Source organism: Phodopus roborovskii, unplaced genomic scaffold, assembly GCF_943737965.1.
Source record: "Phodopus roborovskii unplaced genomic scaffold, PHOROB, whole genome shotgun sequence".
Lineage (NCBI taxonomy): Eukaryota > Metazoa > Chordata > Mammalia > Rodentia > Cricetidae > Phodopus > Phodopus roborovskii.
The window spans coordinates 44,773,386-44,796,156 of NW_026126511.1; the positions used below are offsets into that span (position 1 = coordinate 44,773,386).

General features: G+C 38.6%; 1 protein-coding gene across 1 annotated transcript in view; it reads left to right on the top strand.

Annotated features, from left to right (window-relative positions):
* Positions 1-1,999: 1,999 nt before the first annotated feature.
* Adam28 (ADAM metallopeptidase domain 28) overlaps positions 2,000-22,771 on the top strand; it is a 55,173-nt gene continuing 34,401 nt past the window's right edge. Inside the window, exons 1-9 of the mRNA XM_051195779.1 lie at positions 2,000-2,146; positions 7,552-7,655; positions 12,650-12,726; positions 13,400-13,478; positions 14,589-14,665; positions 16,199-16,391; positions 18,597-18,668; positions 19,652-19,723; positions 21,529-21,698. Coding sequence (XP_051051736.1) covers positions 2,095-2,146; positions 7,552-7,655; positions 12,650-12,726; positions 13,400-13,478; positions 14,589-14,665; positions 16,199-16,391; positions 18,597-18,668; positions 19,652-19,723; positions 21,529-21,698 — 896 coding nt within the window. The 5' untranslated portion in view covers positions 2,000-2,094. The remainder of the gene's footprint in view (positions 2,147-7,551; positions 7,656-12,649; positions 12,727-13,399; positions 13,479-14,588; positions 14,666-16,198; positions 16,392-18,596; positions 18,669-19,651; positions 19,724-21,528; positions 21,699-22,771) is intronic.

Here is a 22,771-nt window from a genome sequence, read left to right on the forward strand (position 1 = left end):
TATGCCATGCCTCCTACCTCCAGGCTCAGGGATCAATTTGGAATAGGCAGAGGAAAGTGTAAGAGCCAGAAGTGGTGGGTTGCTGCAATGAAACCATGTCGTGCAGACACAGCAGGGCTCATATGAACTCATAGTGATTGTGATAGCATGCACAAGACCTGAGCAAGCTCAAGCCAGGCCAAATCCCAGCACAGACAAAGGCAGTGAGCAGGAAGTCTCACCCTTAGTTGATGAGTAATTGGCAGTTGATAGCTGCTGGGAGAGGAGGTTCATTTCCTTTGTGGGTGTGTAGCTCTACGGTAAGTCAACCACACTCTAGTGGAAGGTCACACATCCAAGATGACATGATCACATATTGGACCTGATGGGTTAAAAAAAAAAGAGAGAGAGAGAGGACACTAAGTCAGATGGAGCTGAGCTGGAGGGAGCAAATCTGGAAGGAGTTGGGGAAGGAGTGAATATGGTTGAAACTCATTGTATGAAAATTCCAAAGAACTAAATAAAAGAAGTGAATATAGCCTCCATGTTGCCCAGAAAAGGGAAAGCTGTAGAGTGTGGTTTGAAGAGATGAGCCCCCTACTAGTAGTAGACTCTCAGCTTTCACTTTGAAAGTGTACGATCAGATCTACAATCCTCTTGTGGAACTGAAAGGCAGTTCTTTTTACTAACATCCCTCTAGCTCAAAACTGTGCCTTGTATTGAGATGATGCATAACTTATGTGTCCTATCTATAATGTATGTGTTCATAATTTGTTCTCCATAGGAATCTTATCATTAGAAATAAGGCTGGGTGTGTGAGTCAGATAACTAAGAAACATGAAGGTGTGTGAGCAAGAGCCCAGAGACAGCATCAAGTTCAAATTCCACCCCTTCTATTCCTGCATGAGCAATGTGAGCAAGCAGCCTAATCTTCTTAATCTACATAATAGAGACAATGGAATCTTAATCTTGTAGACCCTTTTATGTTCTTAAACTCCATTTTCCACATACAAAGTGGAGGTAAAACGGTACTTGGCAGACATATGTGTCAGTAGGACTAATATAACAAGAATAATAGACTAGGAGGGTTCCTAAAATTAAACAAGCAACTAAATACATCTGTTTTTGAGTTTTAGAGTATGATTTCTGTACATACGCAATTTATTCTCACAAGAGAGGTGACAGGCCCAGAGACTGCTCCTCCTCCATCCTTAACTCATCTCCCTCATCTCACCCAGGTCATGGTGGTCTGGAGAGCTTTGTACTTGTATTGTCAAAATTCTTATTTCAAGGGAAGGGATGCAGCTCAGTTGACAAAACACTTGGCAGGCATGCATAAAACCCTATATTTGATCTGTAGCACTATGTAAAACCGAATGTGGAGCTACACCCTGCAATCTCAGCACTCCGGTTGGAGGCAGGAGAGTAAAGAGTTCAAGTTCATTCTGTGCTACTCAGTATGTTGGAGCCTAGCCTAGGATTTGTGAAATCCTGTCTTTAAAAACATCTTATTTCTGGATAGTCTGAGATTCTTGTGAACATCATTGTGTGAGAATAATGTGCAAGGTAATTGGAAATAAGAATTTCACATAGATATTAGAAGGAATTTGAAATTATTTATAAAACATGTATGCAGAAAAATAATAGTCTCCTTACCTTTTGAATTTAGCTGAAAATGATAAATCCATACATTTAAATATATTATATGTAACATGTACATACAATATAGCATGTGCATACCCCAAATGTAATATACAACCTAGTGTATATATCAAAATGTCAAGGCAATTACTTCCTTGTGACCTACTGAGCTATAATAACACATTGGAAACTTGCTATTTGCTCTTGAATGGGGAACATAAGAATAAAGTGAGGGAAATAATAGCTGCTAATACAGGAAATTTTAGAGCCAGCCAAGAGGCGGTCAGGACTTCCGCCTGCCATGCCATTGCGGCAGGACCACAGATCCTAAGTTGTGCAACACCTTCAGTAAACACTTGCTCAAGCGTACACAATGAAGCAGGGAGTTTCATTCTGTCTCCCTTAAGAGGAGGCTGGGACAGAAGGAGCCTTACAGGTGTGAGCGGAGGCAGGAGCTGCTCCTGGGACCACAGCATGTTGCAATGGAGTCTTCTGGTAGTCTCTTTTCTCCTTTCTCCAGTTCCAGGTAGGCATTAACCTGTCTCTTGGTTTTGTTCAATGTGTCACCAGACTGCATGCTACCCATCTGCTCCTAGTGTTATGGTATATGATACATTGGCTCGCAGTTTCTTCCCTTTTTACCAGTTTTACTAGCCAATTGGGCTGGCTTTAATCGGTGGTTTGGGGGCTGTGATTGATATGAAGGAGAACAAATAGAGGTTTCTGAAATTCATATGTCAGCTCTGGTACCTTAAAAAAAAAAAGACTGGGAAGCTCTTATACATTTGAACCGTGAATGTGATCTCTGAATCAAGAAACAGAAGCTGTCAAGACTAATTGTGTTAATACTTAGTTCAATAAAACAGCAGATTTAACTGGCTAAGACTACCAAGGACTGGCGACTTGGGATTTCATGTTTTTATTCTTTATGGTAATAGGTAGTTAATGGGCAGGGTGCCATGTTCAGATTTATAGTTCTAAAGGCTTGCAATATTATTAGTGAGGAGGAGTTTCAGTTCAGTGTGTGTGTATGGATAGCCTTTCCTTTCGCTGGTTATAGCAAACATCAAAGAATTTAGATATAGTGAATAGTACTTCTTAACATGTTATAGCAAATAGGTAGCTCCATTTTAATTCTCAGCTTAGGTTTGTATGACTGGGATCTGATTACACATTTCCCCAGCTTGTCTGTGTCTGTGTCTGGAACTTGAATTGTCACCCTCACTGGAAATTTTTGTTTGTTTGTTTGTTTTACCATAGAAAGTTTGCTGGGATCCAGGAATGAATGAATGATGAACAAAAGCGAAGGCGTTGTGCCCTCCTCCCTAACCCTCTCTGTACCTTCTTACTAAAAATGGCTTCTCCTTTGTTTTTCAGACTTGTGAAAATTGTACTTAACCACCTTAAATAGTTAGGACACTAATCTATCCTTTAAATACATGAACTCTTGACTTCAAACTCCAAGTCTGATCGACAAGAATTGAAAAGGTTATAAGAATTCTTTCCTCACATTTTCTAAAAACACTGTCCCCGGTACTGTTGGGGACACCACTCTACGTAGAAATAGAACTGCTTGGGATCCAGCTCTGTTCAAAGGAGAAAGATCAGGTAGATCCAGTGACAGAGTTTCATGGTAATAGTGGGACCTATGCATGCCACTGTCATTTCAGTGACTTTAGGGAGAAATCAGCAGAAACAAGACTGTTTCTGCTCCTCCAACTCTGCATCAGAACATGACAGCAGGAGATGTGTAAAGCCTTAGAGTCATGTTTAGAAGTATGATGTCATCTTAAAGATGTGCTAACAGGGGTTCTGATTTCTCTCTAGCGAGGAGATATTCATCATAAATAGGATGCCACATATCTGCTTTTCTTTACCATTCCTGTTACCCATTCAAAGGCACCTTCTCTCCTGTCCACTGAAGTATCCTTGTTAGACTCCCCATAGGGATTGGTTTTCCAGACAGACTACAAGCAACAAGAGATTTGTTTTCTTAACTCCTCTTCTTTATGTTTCCCTCTACATTATCAATACTCTATGCATGTGCCCTTTGGCCATAACCTTTACCTGGTTCACTGGAAATAAAATAAGAATATGTAAAATCAGGCCAGATGCTTGTAATGAGCTTTACCATCCCCTGAGGAAGGTGACATGGGATTTCATCATAGGGAAAGTAAAAACAAACATTTAAAGACATGGAGAGGAAAAGAGGAAGTCAATCAGTGCATTGACAAAGGACAAGTTGCCTGTTTCAGGAATGTACCCAGGGATGCAGTGGCTTAAAAAAAAATACATTTATTTTACACTAGCAGTTATTTCTGGTCTTTATGAGGTGACTGGAAAAAATAAGCCATTGTACACAATTTAACCTATAAAGCCAAATAATATGCTTCAGTAGGATATGAGTTCCAGTGTCCCCCTATATTCATTTTTACTGAATAACATTTAAAAGTGCAAGAGTCTGAGTGGTCAGAGAGCCAATGTCACTGCATGAACTAAAGCCTTGGTGCTTCGTTTGGAAAAGACAACCCCGGAACAATTTCTAACAGATTTGGAACAAACTGCAGATGCCAATATTTTATGCGCAAATGTCCCAAAATGGATCCAGATAGAACAGCATTATAGCCTGAGGTCAGCTATGTCAATCTCCTTAGTGAGCTTTATTTTTAAACTAATGAACAGTTACACAAAAATCCAACCCACGACCACACTCAGATACATCTCTAACTCAAACCAAAATAACTGTTTTCTCTCTCTTGATCCAGTTTTGCTAGTCAAAACTAATCCAACACTTGAGTACTATGGGAGAAAGAATGAAAGGTAAGCATGAAAATAAATTAATAGAAACATATTGTGTTTCACCTTGGATTTGTGTAATCCCTGGATGGCAGTTAGCTCTGTTTGTGCCACTGGCTTCTAAATAATTAACTTGATTTTATTCACCTGGGAGGAGGCTGCCCCATCTCCATCAAATGAAAAGATAAGTTAACAAAACAATATCTGTATCTGCTCCAACCCTTTCTCTGCTGTGGAAACCCCTACATCTGAGATATCCTATTTCTAGGGCCTTCTAGCTTTCAGGATAATTGGAGCCTTTTAAGAGTAATCCTATCTGCTTTCTTTAGAGAACTGTGTTGCAAGAGTTGGAATGAACTGCAAATATACTTATTTCATATAACTAAGGGAAGTTGTTGCTAAAGACTTTAAAAAGAAATATTTTTGCTCGTTTTGGTTTCTATTTGGTAGTGTCTCCCCACCAAAGAGTGAGTTGGAAATAAATTTTGTAAGTAGTTTACGTGTTTTGACTGCATAGCTAACAACTCTGTTGGTGACTTTTGGTTTCATGAAATACCAGGCTTCAGGCTAACTGGAAGTGTGGTTTCAACAGGTACAGCACAGAAAGCTGCTTGTTCTTGAATGGGGTGACCTAGTTCCCTGTTCACTTTTCCTGCAAAGAGAAGTGGTGCTGCTACCATGTTCTTTCTCTATAGGAAGGACATTGTCATCCCTTTATGACTCAAAGGAAACTTCAACTGGTTTCCTGTTAGAATCACACTTGTGAATAAACCCCACCCCGGTGATATGGCTTTTTGTCATTAAAAAAAAAAAAAAACTAAAAACATGTTTATGTGTATGGGTCTTTTATCTGCATGTACGTCTGCTTGCAGAGGCCAGAAGGTGTTGGATCTTAGAGACAGTTGTACATCACCAGGTGGGTGTTAGGAATAGAACCTGAATCCTTAGGAAGAGTAACTTAAACAAGAGCCCTTTCTCTATCCCTCCAAAATGGCATTTAAAAAATCATTTCTACTTTTTTATTGTGTTTCTGAATGTGTGTGTATACACAGAGTGCAGGAATCTGTGCAAACCAGAAGAGGGCGTCAGATGCTCCAAAGCTGGAGTTTCAGGCAGTTGTGAGCCACCTTAAATGTATGTTAGGAAATGAATTTTGGGTCCTCTGGAAGATCCAAAAGCTTTCTTAACCACTGAGCCATCTCCCCCCCCCCCAGCCCCACTCCTCTCCTGGTATAGCATTTAATGTTGAGGCTCCAACATTCATGAGCCGTGGCTTCATAACTTAGTGTCTATGGGGATAATTGAGATGATTAGGCACCATAATACACCAGGTAGCATGCTGGCACCGTATGGTGTGTTTGTTCTGTGCCAGTGAATTAAAGGAGGCTGTAGGGAATTTCCCCCATGCCATTAGCTCATTTCTGGCAAGAGCTCTTTCTTACCTCTTGGCATCTCATTGCTCTGAAGTAATCCCAAAATTTTAACAGAAGAGAATGACTGTCCCCCATTTTAGAACATTAAAATGTTATTTTGGGACTAATACTATTACTTTTCTTCACCAACATTAGAATGACTTGCATATGTGTTTAATGAAGTTATATTAAATTCCATAGAAATAAAGAGTACATTGATTACATCATGACTCCAAGAAATGAGAAATTCAATGAGTTTGTGGACTGGGCTTAGGGATGTAGAAAAACTCAGCTTTGGAATTTGGAAGTAGAATTATCTTGAATTTGAAGCTAGCCTAGTGGGTCCCTGGTTAAGTGAAAGACAAACAAATGAAAAGACAAAAGAAAGAAATAAAAAGAAAAGCTTTGTACTATTATTACAGAAGTAGGACAAAGACTTGTTTGCCACAGCTAAAGAGACCATAGCCCTTTGGAAGACACTGTCTTGGTTTGTGGTTTTTTTTTTTTTTGTATAATATTATAGACTACTATACACATTTTAGACACAGCTTAATCTTTTCAAGCAGTTAAATTTTTTCCAAATCTAAATGGAAGATATTGTAGGATCTGCACATGACTTTAATGTTTTTATTTATTTATATATTCTCAATTTTATGTATACGGATATTTTGCTTATATGTATTTCTGTAGTCCACTTTCATGCCTGGTGACCAAGGAGGCCGAAGAGGACATCAGATTCTCTAGACAGGAGTTACACACATTTATGAGTTTTTTTTATTTAATTTATTATTTTACATGTTGATCCCAGTTCCCCTTCCCTCCTTCCCTCCCTCCCTTTTACCCTCTCTGCCCCCTCACATGCACACTGTCTGCCCTCCCTTCCCATCCCCCACCCCAATTCCATATGTAGGGGAATGCCATCCAGTTGGGGGTCATGTAGATCTGACAGGTCATTTGAAGTAGGGCCTAGGGCTTCTCTCCTGTCTCTAGATTAAGGCAGTTATCCCTCCATGGGGGATGTGTTTGCAAGGTCCTTTTGTGCACCAGGGATACATCCTGGTTCCACTGCCTGAGGTCCCGTAGACTGCTCAGTCCTTCTGGCTGAGACCCATATTCAGGGGGTCTAAGTCAGTCCCATGCTGGATTCCCAGCTATCAGTCTGGGGGCCCGTTCAGGTCAGCTGTCTCTATGTGTTTCTGCCGCCTGGTCTTGTCCTCTCCATCTGCATCTGGGTTCTAGTTTGACTCACTGTTTATGTATGGGCGTTTGCTTCTGTTTCCAACAGGTATTAGATGAGGGCTCCATGGATAAGTTAGTTGTTGATTTCACTATCTGGGCTTTTCTCACTTGGGTCCTGACAATAGAACCTGGGTCTTCTGCAAGAGCAGCCACTTCCCTGAACTGACCATCTCTTCAGCCTTAGCTTTGTTTTTGAAATGTTTTCTAAGAGTAAGCCTTAAGTCATGGAGGGAAAGGTTCTTTCCTTCATTATCTTAATTGCCATTTTGACTGAGTGCACCCTTAGAGCTTAATGAGTTTTTCTAACCTCCTGGGTTAAATTGTTCTTGTGCAATCACACGATTTAAAACCATTCCAAACGACATCACTAGATTTTTTTTTTGCTTTGATTCTCAGAAAAATAAAATAAAAAGGAATAACTACTTTATTCTCTGGGAAATCATTGGGCTAAACTGTCATCTTCCCTTCCTTCTTTCTCCCACAGCAAACACAGCAAAAGAATTCCCTAAGGCCAAGAAATATGAAGTGGTTTATCCGATAAGACTTCACCCACTGCGTAAAAGAGAGGCCAAAGAGCCAGAGGAAAAGGTTAGTACATCTCTGGTTGTCTTCTTTCTTGTCCATGCAGCCTATGTGCATGCCTGTGCACATGTGTATACCTGTGAGAACATGTAGGAGGAGATCATGGTCATTCTTACATTGTTTGTCAAGACTGAATCTGTCAATAGATTGGAACACTCTCATCCAGAACTAGGCTGGCCAGTGAGTCCCAGGATCTACCTGACTCCATGTCTTCTTGCCTGGGATTAGAAGCATAGATCATGCCAGGTTTTTTAATTGGGTGTGTTCTGGGTACAGAACTCAAGTCCTCATGCTTACATATTATGCGCTTTACCAACTGAGCCATTTTCTAGGTAACTTTTTTGGTTTTTCAATGACTCTTGAATGTATGTATGTATGTATGTATATACATATGTACATATGTATATATATAAAATGCATGTATATATTGCTTTGGAGACTAACAATATTAATGATTAGATTAGTTTGTTTTTCAAGCTTTTATTATTCACTACAGCTCAAAGTTCTACTAGTTTCAATTTATACAGTAAAGCTCTAGGAAGTGAAATGCATGGTCCATAGTCATAGACTACAGACTTTGATATTTTATGATAAGTTATGCTGCATGTTTCCAAATAATTATATATAATATTCTTGTTTTATTATTTACCTCTCTATCATCTATCCACACACACATAAATATTGCCTTAAATTATTAATCAGAAAATAAAACTTTGCAAAAGAATGTGAATTATTATTATTATTACTTTTCTTATTTTACATATTGATTCCAGTTCCCTCTCCCTCCCATTCCCCCATGCCTCCCCAACTCCCTGTCCTATTCCCCAAGCACTCCCCAGGGAGGGTAAGGCCTTCCAGGAGGGATCATCAAAATCTGTGAAGTCATTTGGGGTAGGGCCTGGGCCCTCCCTCCTGTCTCTAGGCTAAGAAAGTATCCCTATATGGGGAATGGACTTTCAAAGTCCTTTTGTGCACCAGGGATACATCCTGGTTCCATTGTCAGAGGTCCCATATACTGCCCAGGCCTTCTAACTGAGACCCACGTTTAGAGAGTCTGGGTCAGTCCTATGCTGGTTTCCCAGCTATCAGTCTGGAGTCCATGAGCTCCCCCTTGTTCAGGTCAGCTGTCTCTATGGATTTCTGTAGCCTGGTATTGACCCCTTTGCTCATCACTTCTCCCTCTCTGCAACTGGATTCCAGGAGTTTTGCTCAGTGGTTAGCTGTGTGTGTCTGCTTCTGCTTCCATCAGCTACAAGATGAAGACTCTAGGATGGCATATGAGGTAGTTATCAATCTCATTATTAGGGAAGGACTTTTAAGGCAGCCTCTCCACTATTGCTCAGATTGCTAGTTGGGGTCATCCTCCTAGGTCTCTGGACATTTCACTAGTGCCAATTTTCTTTTCAAACATATAATGTCTCCCTCTACTATGGTATCTCTTTTCTTCCTCTGCTCCATTCCTCCCCTGACTCAATCTTCCTGGTCTCTCATGTTCTCCTCTCCCCTTCTCTTCTCCCCTTCTTTTCTCCTAACTCCTTTTCCACTTACTGGCCCCATCCCCCTGCTCCCAATATGCTTAGGAGATCTTGTTTCTTTCGCCTTCTGTGGGGGACCTTGTATATTTCTCTTATGGTTATCCTTGTATCCTAGTTTCTCTGGTGGTGTGGATTGTAGGCTGGTGATCCTTTGCTCCATGTTTAAAGTCCATATATGAGTGAGTACATAGCATGTTCATCTTTTTGTGACTGGGTTACCTCACTCAAACTGAAAAAGAAAAATCATATGATCATCTCACTAGATGCTGAAAAAGCTTTCGACAAAATCCATCTCCCCTTCATGATAAAGGTTTTGGAGAGATCATGGGTAATAGGAACATACCTAAACAAAATAAAAGCAATATACAGTAAACCAACAGCCAACATCAAACTAAATGGAGAAAAACTTAATGCGATTCCTCTAAAATCAGGAACAAGACGAGGCTGTCTACTTTCTCTATATCTGTTCAATATTATACTTGAAATTCTAGCTAGAGCAATAAGAAAACAAAAGGGGATCAAGGAGACACAAATTGGAAAGAAAGAATTCAAACTTTCACTATTAGCAGATAATATGACAGTTAATATAAGTGACCTGAAAAACTCTACCAGGGAACTCCTACAGCTGATAAACACCTTCAGCAAAGTGGCAGAATACAAGATTAACTCAAAAAAAAAATCAGTAGCCCTACTATATACAGTGAATTAGCATTTTTATCTGAAATCTGTATTTTTTCTATGTAGACAACATTCAAATTCGTAAAAGTCTTAAGTTTTAATTAAATAACATATTGTCAGACAACACTAGCTCAGAATTCTTGTTAGTCACAAGAGCAAATCTAAAGCATGATATTCAGATCTCCACATGGATATATAGACAACCCTAATTTCTGAAGGATTGTTTGTATGTTTGTGACTTGACTTTTTTTTATTTTGTTTTTGGTTTTTTTAAAGAGTTAATTTCTTATTTATTTTTAGTTCTTTATTTGCATTGAGTGTTTTGCTTGAATGTATGATTTGTGTGAGGATGTCAGATCTTGGATTTGCAGATAGTTGTTAACTGCTAGTGGGTGCTGGGGATTGAACCTAGGTCCTTTGGAAGAACAATTGGTGCTCTTAACCTCTGTGTCATCTCTCCAGGCCTATGTTTGTGATTTGAATACCATCCTGGGCTATATAGTGAGTTGTAGGTCATCCTGAGCTATAATTAGAGGGCCTATCTATGAAATAAAATATGATGTTCCATTCAACAACAATATTCTAATTTCCTATGTTCTGCAACATTTGATGGGAGTCAGGAACACAGAGATAAATGAGATATAACTGAAAACTGGAACAATCTAAAATGTAATTAGCCCAGATTGCATATCCCCCTATAAGAAAATTCCATCATGGACTTTCTTCAAACTCCAATAGGTACTAGCAAAACTCTTAGTAGAGTCTGTGTACCAGGCTTTTCCTTTTGGGCCACCAGCCAGCTCCCAAATCATGACACAAAGACTTACTAGTTTTGAATTTTTTGGCCTAGTTTAGGGTTCTTTCTGGCTAGCTCTTTTAATTTAACTTGTTTCTCTTTATCTACCGTTTGCCTTGAGGTTATTTGCCTTCCTATCTTCATTCCTTCCTTCCTTCCGTCTTAATTTCCTACTTCCTCCAGTGTCTGTTTTGCTACTGCCTGGCTTCTGGCTCTGGACATGACCCCTCTCTTTCACCCACATTCTCTTGTCCTTCTTCTTCTCCCTTTCTCTTGACCCTAGATTTCTCCTACTACTTATTCTCTCTGCCCGTCAACCCTGCCTATCCTTGCTCTGCCTGGCTATTGGCCATTCAGCCTTTCATTAGACCAATCAGGTGCCTTATCTGTTTCAGGCAAGGTAAAACAGCAACACATTTTCATAATTAAACAAATGCAGCATAAACAAATGTATCACACCTTTACACAGTTAAAGCAATGTTCTATAGCATAAATAAATATAACACGTCTTTACACAGTTAGTTTCCACAAGTTTCTCCCTCAAAATATCTTTATCAGGAAAACATCCCACTAACTCTGATTGAATCCATCTGCATCAGAGTCTTTTTCAAGGTAATTTTCTTCAAATAATTTCTTTCAGTATCAAAAATGCCAGCAACATTTTTTTTGAGTGTTTTAAGAAAATTTGAGGGAGGAAGGGAAGGAGACAGGGAGGGAAGGAGAAAAAAAAATAAAAAAAAAAAAAAAACAGTAGCTTTAAGAATAAAAAAAAAAAAGAAAATTTGAATACAGATAAAATAAGTTTGTTATAGCTATTTCCTCACAAATCTAGCTTTTATTTGGAATTTGTATGTCGGTATGAAACCAAAGATTAGTTATTGGCTATGGTAGATGGTTAATTAGTTCTAAAATTACTTATGTGTATGTGCCATGTGTCTGTGTATATGTATGTGTAAGTGCAGGTAGTTACCTATAAAGGCCAAAAAGTGTCATCAGATCCCTTGGAGATGGAGTTAAAGGTGCCTTTGAGCCACTCTTTGGTGTTAGGAGCCCAACTGGGGTCCTCTGAAAGAGAAGCATGTGCTCTTAGCAGATGAGGAATTTCTTCAGCCTCACAATATTGGTTTTCAGAGTGGTGTGCTTGGTCTTAATGCAGCCACATTGCTTGTCTAGGTTATCTCTAAACAGCCACTCAAGACTTACATTATCCTGGTGACCTAACTAACGGAAAGGGCAAGTGTGTGTACACATTTAGCTTTGCTAATTCTCCTGTGGGAAACTCTACCCTCATGTGCATATGATAAGGATGGTGCTTATACTGCATAGAAACAGAAGACTTAACTTATGCAAAGTGAAGTAGGTTGGAAATAAGTACTCCATGTTCAGGGCTATGCCTGTGGTGCCCATTGTGTCACATGCTTTATGATTCATTTTCAAGGATTTTCTGGTTTCTGTGAATGGGCTGTTTTCACTTCTTTGCAGCATCAGCTATTTGACAATGAGTGTTGATGATGTCTTTTCCTCTCCTCACCAATGCTTATTTCTGACTCTCTACCCTTTCTTATAGATTCTCTGCTACTTTAAATGCTTACACACACACACACACACACACACACACACACACACACACAGAGAGAGAGAGAGAGAGAGAGAGAGAGAGAGAGAGAGAACTAATTCATCTATTTAGTTGGTGCATTGATCAGAGTAGAGACCAGTGATTCTTAATCTCCCTAATATTGCAGCCTTTAATACAATTCCTCATATTGCTAATTCCTAATTGTAATGGTGTTACTGTTATAAATTGTAATGTAAATCTCTGATATGATACACCCCCCAAAGGATCCTGACCCACAGGTTGAAAACTTCTGGTGACCATTGGACAATCTCATAGTCCACTGTTAGAGAAAAGCAAGCATTACCTGCTGAGGATTAAATCCATAGAAGTTGCCACTTTTTGATTATAAGTAAAAATCTTGGTGCATTTTTTGCAGGAAGCATTTGAAACTGAACTGAAGTACCAAATGACAGTTAATGGGAAGGTGGCGGTACTGTACTTGAAGAAGAACAAGTGAGTATGTGTCCAGCTGCTATCCCCCCCAACCCACCTCAACAAGCTGAAGAGGGGAGAGTGTGCCGGCAGAGCCTGTTATCAGCATTAGTGAGTCCAACGCTTCACTCAAGGGGCCCAAGGGGTCAGGGACAGTGAATTCTCTTCTCTTACAGTAGTAGAAACATGTTAGGGAAAACAATAGTTTACTAGGCTTTTGAAACTTTATAAGTAAAACAACAATGAGGTGCAGGAAGACAGATTTAGAGTGGTTCCAATATAATTTGCTTTAAGTTTTGCTTGTTTGTCTGTCTGTGTGTTTGAGAAAGGGCTTCACACTACTGTCCTTTGGTAAGGACTGAGATGTGTGTGTCTGTGTGTGTGTGTGTGTGTGTGTGTGTGTAATGCTACACCTTGGTGCCAAACTTTTTGCAAGTACCTATCACACTTCCTATCACCTTTGACCTCAGTTCTGCTTCTTCTCAAGTTTCTCCTGAAGTCCACAGCCCTCTGAAATGTCCCTGCACCTCCACCCTATCCCGCCTGGCCAGTGGTGTGAGCAATACTTTCTTGTATGGACTTGTCTGGTGCATAGGAGAAGCTGAAGAGTTGAAACTTGTCTGGGAAGTCTTATTCGTTTGCTGGACTTTAACAGTTGACATGTGTAACCATGTTCTTCCTTTTCTTTCTCCAGAAAGCTCCTAGCACCGGGCTACTCGGAAACATATTATAATTCCAGTGGAAAGGAGGTCACCACAAGCCCACAAATCATGGTAAAACAGCCTCTCAGGACCCTTGGTAATGCAGTGTGCCCTGCAAGCCTACACATAGAGTCCTTGCCAGGAAAATAGGGCTGTAACTGCTTTTAGAGCCTTGGTACTTATTTTTTTTTCTCCAACAGAAGTAATTACTTAATTGATCTTCTAACAGTATTATATTTTCCTAAGAATGATAGAGGATCTCAGTAACCTTTTTCATTTCATGGGAGTCAGGCAATAAGAACATACCTTTTTTTTTTGAGTTGTTTTCTGCAAAGGACTCTGTAGTGTGAAGAGATCAGCATGCTTGCTATTTTTAACCATTTACTGTCACACCTTCAAATTATATGGTCTGTCACACTCAAGACTACTTCTTCCACATCAACTGTAGAACTCAGTATTGTCATAAGTAACTTGGCTCTTCATCTGTCCCCCAAGGTCCGCATATGGAGCATGACACATTGAGTCCATAACTGTGGCACAGTGTCCTCCTCAGGTCCTTCTTTCGATGCTGCCAGATCTCAAACCTGCAATTATGTAGGCCAATGCCACATCTCTTCCAAGATAGAAGGGTCTGGTGTGTAGCAGCCACATGGAGAAATTTCCGGCACTTTGCTTCAAATAGAATCATGGAGTGTTGTGCAGGTTCATTTTAATCTAGTTTGACTCTTTGGACAAACAACCGGAATAACCAACCCATAGGTTTAAAATAAGGGAGGGGGTAGCCATTCCAAATTGGAAAAAGTACAAAGAGTACTTTGGAGACTCTGATTTTAAAGTCAGATAACTAAATCCATTTTTTTAAAATAGTGCTCAGCTATTTTGTACTGTTTCATCATCACGAATATAATAATATATATAATATATTATGTGGCATATAATGTTATATAGCACATATATTTACAGTACTATATATAATATTCAGACTACATAATGTAAATGTTTGGAGAATCATTAATTTTCATGAAATATTTAACACATAAAATTCTTATATTTAATTTTTTTAAAGTCTTAATGACTGTGCAGCAGGAAATTGTTCCTGTCAAAGGATTTCAAATTGTAATTAGTTGTGGAGTCTAAGACTTCTGAAAACTTTCCTTACAAAGTACCTTTTATTTCCCTTAGGATAGCTGTTACTACCAAGGACACATCATAAATGAGAAAGCTTCCCAAGCCAGCATCAGCACATGTCAAGGTCTAAGGTGAGACTTCAGGAATATTTCCACACCCCACTGATATAGAGTTCACATATGATAAGCCTGAAGACCCACAAGTATAAGTAGTTATATAATATAGTTAAGTGTGATTCCTAAAGGCTACAAAATTTGAAATTGCATATCAAAACTCTGTTTCTTTTTAAAGCATGAAAATGATACAACTGAACCTTTGCCTTCTGTTTTCTTCTTTTTCTCATTTAAAAGTGAAGATTTGGAGACTCAATTTAATGGTCAGACTATGATGGAGTAGGGGCTCCTTTACTTTCTCTCCTCACTTTTATTTCTCTCTAGTGTTTTTTCTTAAGCATGTCAGTGAACCTCAGGTACTGCTCTACCAATCCTATCTCATCAACACCAAGAACTGACCCATTTGCTTTAATGTACTTCTAGTTGGACACCTTAAAGAATTCAAGTGTCAGTGTGTTCTAAACCAACCATACCAACTGTCTCACAGATCATTGTTTTCCGGTGTTTTTGACCTCACCCAGATGGAATAATCAAGTAATAATTTAGCTAGTCAGGGATCTTGAAATCTTTGAAGATTCCCTGCCTCATCCCTCCAGCCTCCATTTCCTTTCAAGATCCAGTGATCATGTCTTCTAGTTATTTCCTGATTGTTCACTACATCTGTCTCTACTGAAACGTCCTACTTTAAGTTCTTCAACTAAACCATTTGAAACAAACATTCACACTTGCTGTCTTCCAGTGCTAAACACTCTATATTCACACATTTCTACTCCATACTAATCAGATAGAGTTGCCTGATATATGCCTTTGCAAACTAATTACATATATATATATATATATATATATATATATTATTTCTCCACATCCATTTTCCTCATTTTGAATATAATATTCACGAAGGGACTGTGGATCTCTTTTATCCCCTGCTTTTAGTACAGTGCTTCATAGTCTCATTAAATATGATGCAAACCAATTTTAAACCAATTGACCTCTAGATTAATTAAGAAATGAAAACACAACTGGAATTACTCATCACTTACACAAAAGCTAGTGAGCCTTAAAAACAATGCAGAGAGCAATCAAGAAGGGTAGTCAGTGAGTCAGCTCAGAATTCAGTAGCATGGTTTATGAAGAAGCTGCAAATCATCCCTGACCACATGCTTCACCTACTTTCTCTTTCCACCCCTACCATCCTCCTCACAGCTAGCCATTCTATTTTTCTGTTTTATAGACTAAAACATGAGGCAACTTAATTAAATAATATTTCTCTGGACTCTTAATCAGAGACAGGCCTAGAATTTTAATCCCCTGCAAGACTCCAAAGTGTCCTTTCCTTTCAAGGCCTCTGCAGTGTAGGAACAGGATGAAAACTGGGGACTGAGTCAAGAAACATCTCCAGTGTCAGAAACCATAAGATCAGAAACCCTTGTTACCATAAGGTTTAACTTCTTTGGCATTGGCTAGGATGTCATGAAGACTTTAAGGACTCTGTATATGCAACTCCAACAGAATATCATTTTGTTAAGAAGCCTGAATGCTTGTGTTCTTCAGGGGTTACTTCAGTCAAGGAGATCAAAGGTATTTTATTGAACCTTTGAGCTCTGTGAGCCTGGATGAGCACGCCCATGCAGTCTTCAAGGATGACCCCAACGAAGACCAGGCTAACCGTAGCTGTGGTGTGGATGATGTGTTATGGCAACAAAGGCTGCATCAGAGTGTGGTTCTACCTGACATCAGACTGATTGTATGTAGAGTTTGATTGTTATTGGTACTTAAGTTTTGTGTCCTAACTTAAGTCCTAATATTTTGCGTTTCTTTTCAATATGTATGTGCATGCATATGAGTATACATTATCCTATATGTGTCTGTGGAGACCCCTACTTGATGTCAAGTGCTTTCCTCAAGTGATTCCCAATGTATGTATTGAGTCACAGTTTCTTGATGAGCCCAGAGCATGACATTTTTGATAGTCTGCCTATCTAACTACCCCCCCCCACTCAGGGAATCAGGCTTTTTTTAATGATTTAATGTATAAGAGACAGATTCTATGATAGAAGGTTGTGATGCACATGTGGTTCTTGGGAATTGAACTTGGGACCTCTGGACGAGCAGTTAGTTCTTTTATCTTCTCTTCAGCCCCGTAGAATACTCTTTCTTTTATGAAGGCCTGTTCTGACCACACAAGAAAAAACAAACCCAGCTGTTTCCAGCTGTGTGCTGTGTACTAAAATGTTCTTGTCTTTTTACTTTCATTGCTTGATGATCTCTTCCAAGTGTTCCCAGAATCTGTGAGGCCCAGGCAGATTGCTTCTAAGTAAAATTGGGGTTGTTCTTTTCGCCATGGATTGAAATTTCATGAGCTTTATTTTGGAACCCAGAAGAACTAGTCCTGGCTACATGTTTCTCTCCTATGGTTCTGGTTCTGGTTGGCACCAGCCTCTGCTCTTCCATCTCGAATCTTTGGGGCTCATGCAGAAATGGCCATGCTTTCCCAACCTATTGTTGTGTTGGCTTTCTTTCACCCATCTTATGCTTGGTATCACTTGATATCAGAAGCCCTTTGCTCCTGCTTTTTGTCCCATACCGTCTTTCCTTCAACAAGACTCTGTATGGCTAAGATAAAGCTCAGTTAGAATGCTTGCTAGCATGAGCCATAGGGCCCATGCCAGGCACTTCATAAGTGAGACGCCTGTAATCCTAGCATTTGGGAAGTGGAGGCAGGAGGCTCATATGTAACAAATACATAGCTAACCTGGGCTAAGTAAGTGCCTGTTTTTGTTTTTTTGTTTTTTTTATGATCTAGGTACTGACTATTATTTAAAAAAAAATGTATATTTGGTTTTCTAGCCATTTAACTATCTGATATGATATTATATGTAAAACAGAAGTACTACTCATTTTTATGTTCCAAACACAATATAATTCTCATTTTTCTCATACAATAAAACACTACCACTGTTCCTTATCCATATCTGGGGATTATTACTGATTTCTCTTTTCTCACATAGTATTCATGTCTTCTCATCTCTTCACATATTTTAGCTCTTCACTGGGCTCTCAGATAGTGTCCCAAGGTCACCATGACAACTTGTATTTGTCCATTCTATGTTTGTTACCACTTTAGCAGAATCTACTCTCCCTGGCCTAGGTTCAGTGATGTTTCATTATAAGCTGCAGCATGTTAAAGCCCTTGGATGGCTTTCTATTCATCACATTCAGCATAAATTTCAAACTGCTGCTATGGGTTACAGATGTCTGTTTGTAAATTCCCCCTCCCGTGAATTTTCCATTCCATGTATTCTGACGAAGAAACATTGTTTTTTGTTTTGTTTTATTTTGTGTTTTTAAAACACATCACTGTCGATTAACTATAGAGGTTGGGGTTTTATTTTTTCCCCTTTTCTGAATTACATTCTAATTGTTTTAATTTCTTGGGTTCCTGTTTTTGATGAGTTTGCCATATAGTCCAAGTCTTTAAAAAGGCACCTGTGTTTTGAAACCATTATCTACTCACCCAACTTTAATCACTCATTGAATCCACCCCACATCACTAATTATGTGTGCGTGCGCACGCATGCGTGCATTTATATCTTGTGAGTTACTAAGCTGATGGACCAAGTAGACTTATCTATCCCAGTCCCGAGCACTATGACTTCATAGAAACTGCTAGTCAATATTCTGTTCCTATGGAAAATGGGAAAATGGGAGATACATATACAACTCACTAGATAATATGTAGGAGTCTACCTTCAGTAATTTGTTTCTGATAATGGAAACATAAAAGGCAGGCATTTCTGATCTTTGCCTGCTTACATGCCTTAATGTTTTGGTAGAGTTAAAACAGTGATGTTGTCTACCTTGACTGTTAGACACAATCTAAGATGACATGCTAAGTAAAAGATCGACAGAGAAAGATATTGTCTTAGTCATGGTTTTCCTTTTATTGCAGAAGTTGAATGATGGGACAGTTCAAGAACCCAAGAAATACATAGAATATTATTTGGTCCTGGATAATGGTGAGGTAATTAAATCAGATAAATGCATCTCTTGTGCATAATTTATGGTGTGAAATAGACATTTCTAGATCCATTTAGAAATCAAGAATATGAACCATACAAAGAAATTATTCTGTCTATGAAATTGATATTTATAATGAAATTGACATGTATTTCTTCTCAGATATAAGCAAGTGACAAATATACATAAATCTGATTGTTGGTCCTATAACCCTCTTTTCTTAGTGTCTTTAGAGATCCAAATTCAGTTTCCATTTACACTCCCTCATGATGCTCTCATTGGTAAATTAGTGTAAGATTTATATTCTGGAGGGAGCAGTCATAAATACAAAAGCCCATTGGATGGCCTTTTTGGAGAAAGGCAACCTTTGGTTATAGATGGCATTTAATTTATTTTCTGGGAACACATTTTCTCATTGTGAGTTTCTAAACAAGTGCTCTGTGTGTTTAATGTAAAAAAGAAAATGCTTGGATATCAGAACTGTCAGGAAAATTAAGTAGTTAGCCCAGACCCCTAATCTCTAGTGTCATCATATTGGATACATCTATTATGCACAAATTTAGAAAATGATAAGCTGTGCTTTACACTGATTCTGCAGTTAGGAAATCATGAAGCTTGTATTAAAATACATTTAGAATAAATCCTTCCCTCTATTGTGTCATGGTTTTGCCTGAGACAGAGTCTTGGTAGGTAGCCGAGGCAGTCCTTACTCATGGTCCTCTTGCCTCAGCCTTCCACTGTTGAGATTACAGGTGTGCTAAATTTCTAAGAGCTGTAATGCTCTCTGGCTATTTCAAGGGAGAAAACATAATGTTATTTCCCAAATGTTTTAATTTCCATTAAAAATAAGGTGATTTGCTTTTATCTTTTAAATATTAGTAACTGATAACTATAATCACTGTGAAATAACTTAAATTGCCTTTTAAAAAGATCTTCCAGTTATATTAATTTATATTGGCTCCTATCTGTTTTTTCATTGTCTTTTAGTTTAAGAAGTATAATAAAAATCTTGCTGAAATAAGAAAAAGAGTGTTTGAGATGGCCAATTACGTCAACATGGTATGATATATTTCATTAAATGTACCTTTAGCACTTTGTTAAGATATGTCCCTGATTGTTTCTATGAATAAACATGAATTCAGAAAGGGAAGCCAGGTCTCCTGAGATAAGGCTGAAAGGGGCTCCGAGGAATGACAACAAATTGTGCTATTTCAGGAGATCTCGATGCTGCTGCCAGGCCAGTTTCCAGCAGGCCAGAGAAGCCAAAGGGGAGGTGTAGTGTTGGCACAGCTGCATCCACACACAGGACACTTTTCTGTGGAGCAAAGCTTAAGTCTTCATTATATTTTTTCCCATAGCTTGTTGTGTCCTTATTTTCCCCTTATCCATTTTATACCACCTAAGACAAAGATTCCTATGCAAGAAAAAATTATCTCATAACCACAAATTACTTATTTTCCAAAAGCAAATTAAAATCTTTACATAAGAAATCACATTATGATCACAACTTACATGTTTTCCTTAGAAGCCCACAAATAGTTAAACATGTTTGTATTAATTTCCCCACCATCGCATCTTCATCCCAAAGCAATGATTCCTTTATTACTGATTAACAAAGTTTTAAGCAAGCCAAGTATATTTCAGCCTTTTGTACTAGCAGGCAGCTGTTTGCAGTTTTATAGTAGCAGATTTCTATCCTTAATTCTACTCTAGAGAAACTGTAAATGAGTGGTCAGTTGGTCATTTGCTTTTATTTACACACAATAGGGTCATTTAATTTCTGTTCACAACTTTATGTTTTCAAGGTGCATACTGGGGCCTGTGATTAATTCTGTAATTAATGACCAAAGAACTCAGGCCTAACCTTGGGTTTATATAGATATAACTGCATTCTTTAGTCATCAGCCTGTTTTTTCATAGGCAGCATTCATGGGTCTATAGTGCATGAGACTTCCTTGTTCTTATTTTCCATCCTCTGAAAATCTCACACGTAACAAAGGGGAAGGTGACTTTTAGTCTATTTTTGCTTTTTTTGTATCTTTATTGGAGCAATTGGCAGAATAACCTAAACCATTTCTATAGTCATCCTTACTGTCTTAAGTACTTGTATCTTTTGGGCTAGCTCAGAAAGTCCAGTTAAATGACAGATATAACTAATCATTATTGCTCTTATAAGCTTCATCTTCATTATGAGCTACAAGTAAACTGCCTAATGAAGAGTGGAAGTTTCCCAAGAAACAATCTCACTATACTTCATACAGTTCGATCATTTCACATAGTATCGACAGCATGCAGATACAACAGTACCACAGCAGAAGGCAGAAGGGAGTACAGCAAAAGCCTAGGGCATTCTGGAAACAATGCTCATGGGGATTTCTCAGTCCAGGATGCACACAGAGTAGCTTTGCCATCCACTGGGCTGTATTCCACATGCCCATTGCTGGCTGAAGCTCCTCCGACATGGCCACTGGCATATTAAGACCATCCTGTTCTTAGGATCAAAAGACAACAAAGCTTTCTTTGGTAGGATTTTGTTTCCCAGAATGCACTTAAGAAAATGCTGATAACCAAATCACAATAGAAAATTATTCCAGAGAGTTAAACAAAACAAGAAACAAGATGGAACCATAATCTCTGGAAGTGTAGTATCTTTCTTTCCCACATTATCTCAATCTTGAAAACAACCCTCAAGACGTTACTTAATTGTAATTTTCAGATGAGCATTTTATCTGGAAAAGTACAGCCATACTCATGGTGTTAAAGGAAATGACACACATGATTGCTTTTGAACAATAAAGTTCAGTGGAAATATTAAAATATAATTTAGCTATTATAACCTATTGCTTTATATTCTCTCTGAACAGCTTTACAAAAAGCTTGATGCCCATGTGGCCTTAGTTGGAATAGAAATCTGGACCGATGAAGATAAAATAAAGATAACCCCAGACGCCAACACCACCCTAAATAACTTCTCTAAGTGGAGAGGGAGTGACCTGTTAAAAAGGAAGCATCATGATATTGCCCAGTTGATCTCGTATGTATTGTTTCCTCTCTGACTCTCTATGGCATGAAGCACAGACTCTATTTTCAGAGCCTCAGCAATGAAGTGATATCTTGGGGCATGTGTAAGACATAAGGAGCTCTACACAGGGAAATGAAAGGCTTTAGAAAGTACTCAGATGGGTACTTGCTGAATATGTTTTGCTTTGGGTCTAAGTATTGTTTATTTTTTTTTAATGAGGCTAAGGCATGAAAAGAGGGATTCAGACTGTGTTAGAAGGTAAGACTGAGTGTTGTATTAAAACCCCATACTTAGACTGTTCTGCTAAAGGGCCATTAAAAAACAAGAACTAAAATAAATACAATAGATGAAAATTGCATGGGACTTTGATGGATGAGATCAAGAATGTGCCTCTGCACAAGTTCATAGTTTTAATGATGTCAGACAGGAGGAAGCTGCCAGCATGAACTTGAAATGGCTAAAGAGTCTGCTGCCTCAGGGAACAGTGCATGACATGGGAATGAGTAGCTTATGTCCTGTAGAATTCATTTATATTTTGTACTGATCATGACAAATCAATTCAAAACTTATGAGTTAATCATAAGCTTAATTCCATATATATATGCACATATATGCATAATTTATAATTTATATATAATTTATATTTTACTGGTCATAACATAAATTAAAAGCTTTTGAGTTTACTATAAGTTTAATACCCATATATATATTACACACACACACACACACACACACACACACACACACACACACACACCATCTGGGATAGTACGGCTAGAACAGGCCAAACTATATTCTTACATGTAGTAGGATTTAAAAAACTTTTTGACTTCTCTCACATCAGCATTCTATGAATCCCAGGAGAAACTTGACTTATTGTGACCAACCATTAAAATTCACACAGTACCACAATGATTATATGATCTTAACCAAAATCCCACACCATAGGGCCCACCAATTTCCAAGATAAAGGTGGTCATCGGGTTATGAGACCTACAGGAATGACTCACTCAAGGCCATGGCTGGAGAATAGCAGACACAACTCCTCAGCTTGGAAGAGTGACTTCTAGACTGAGATGCAGTTT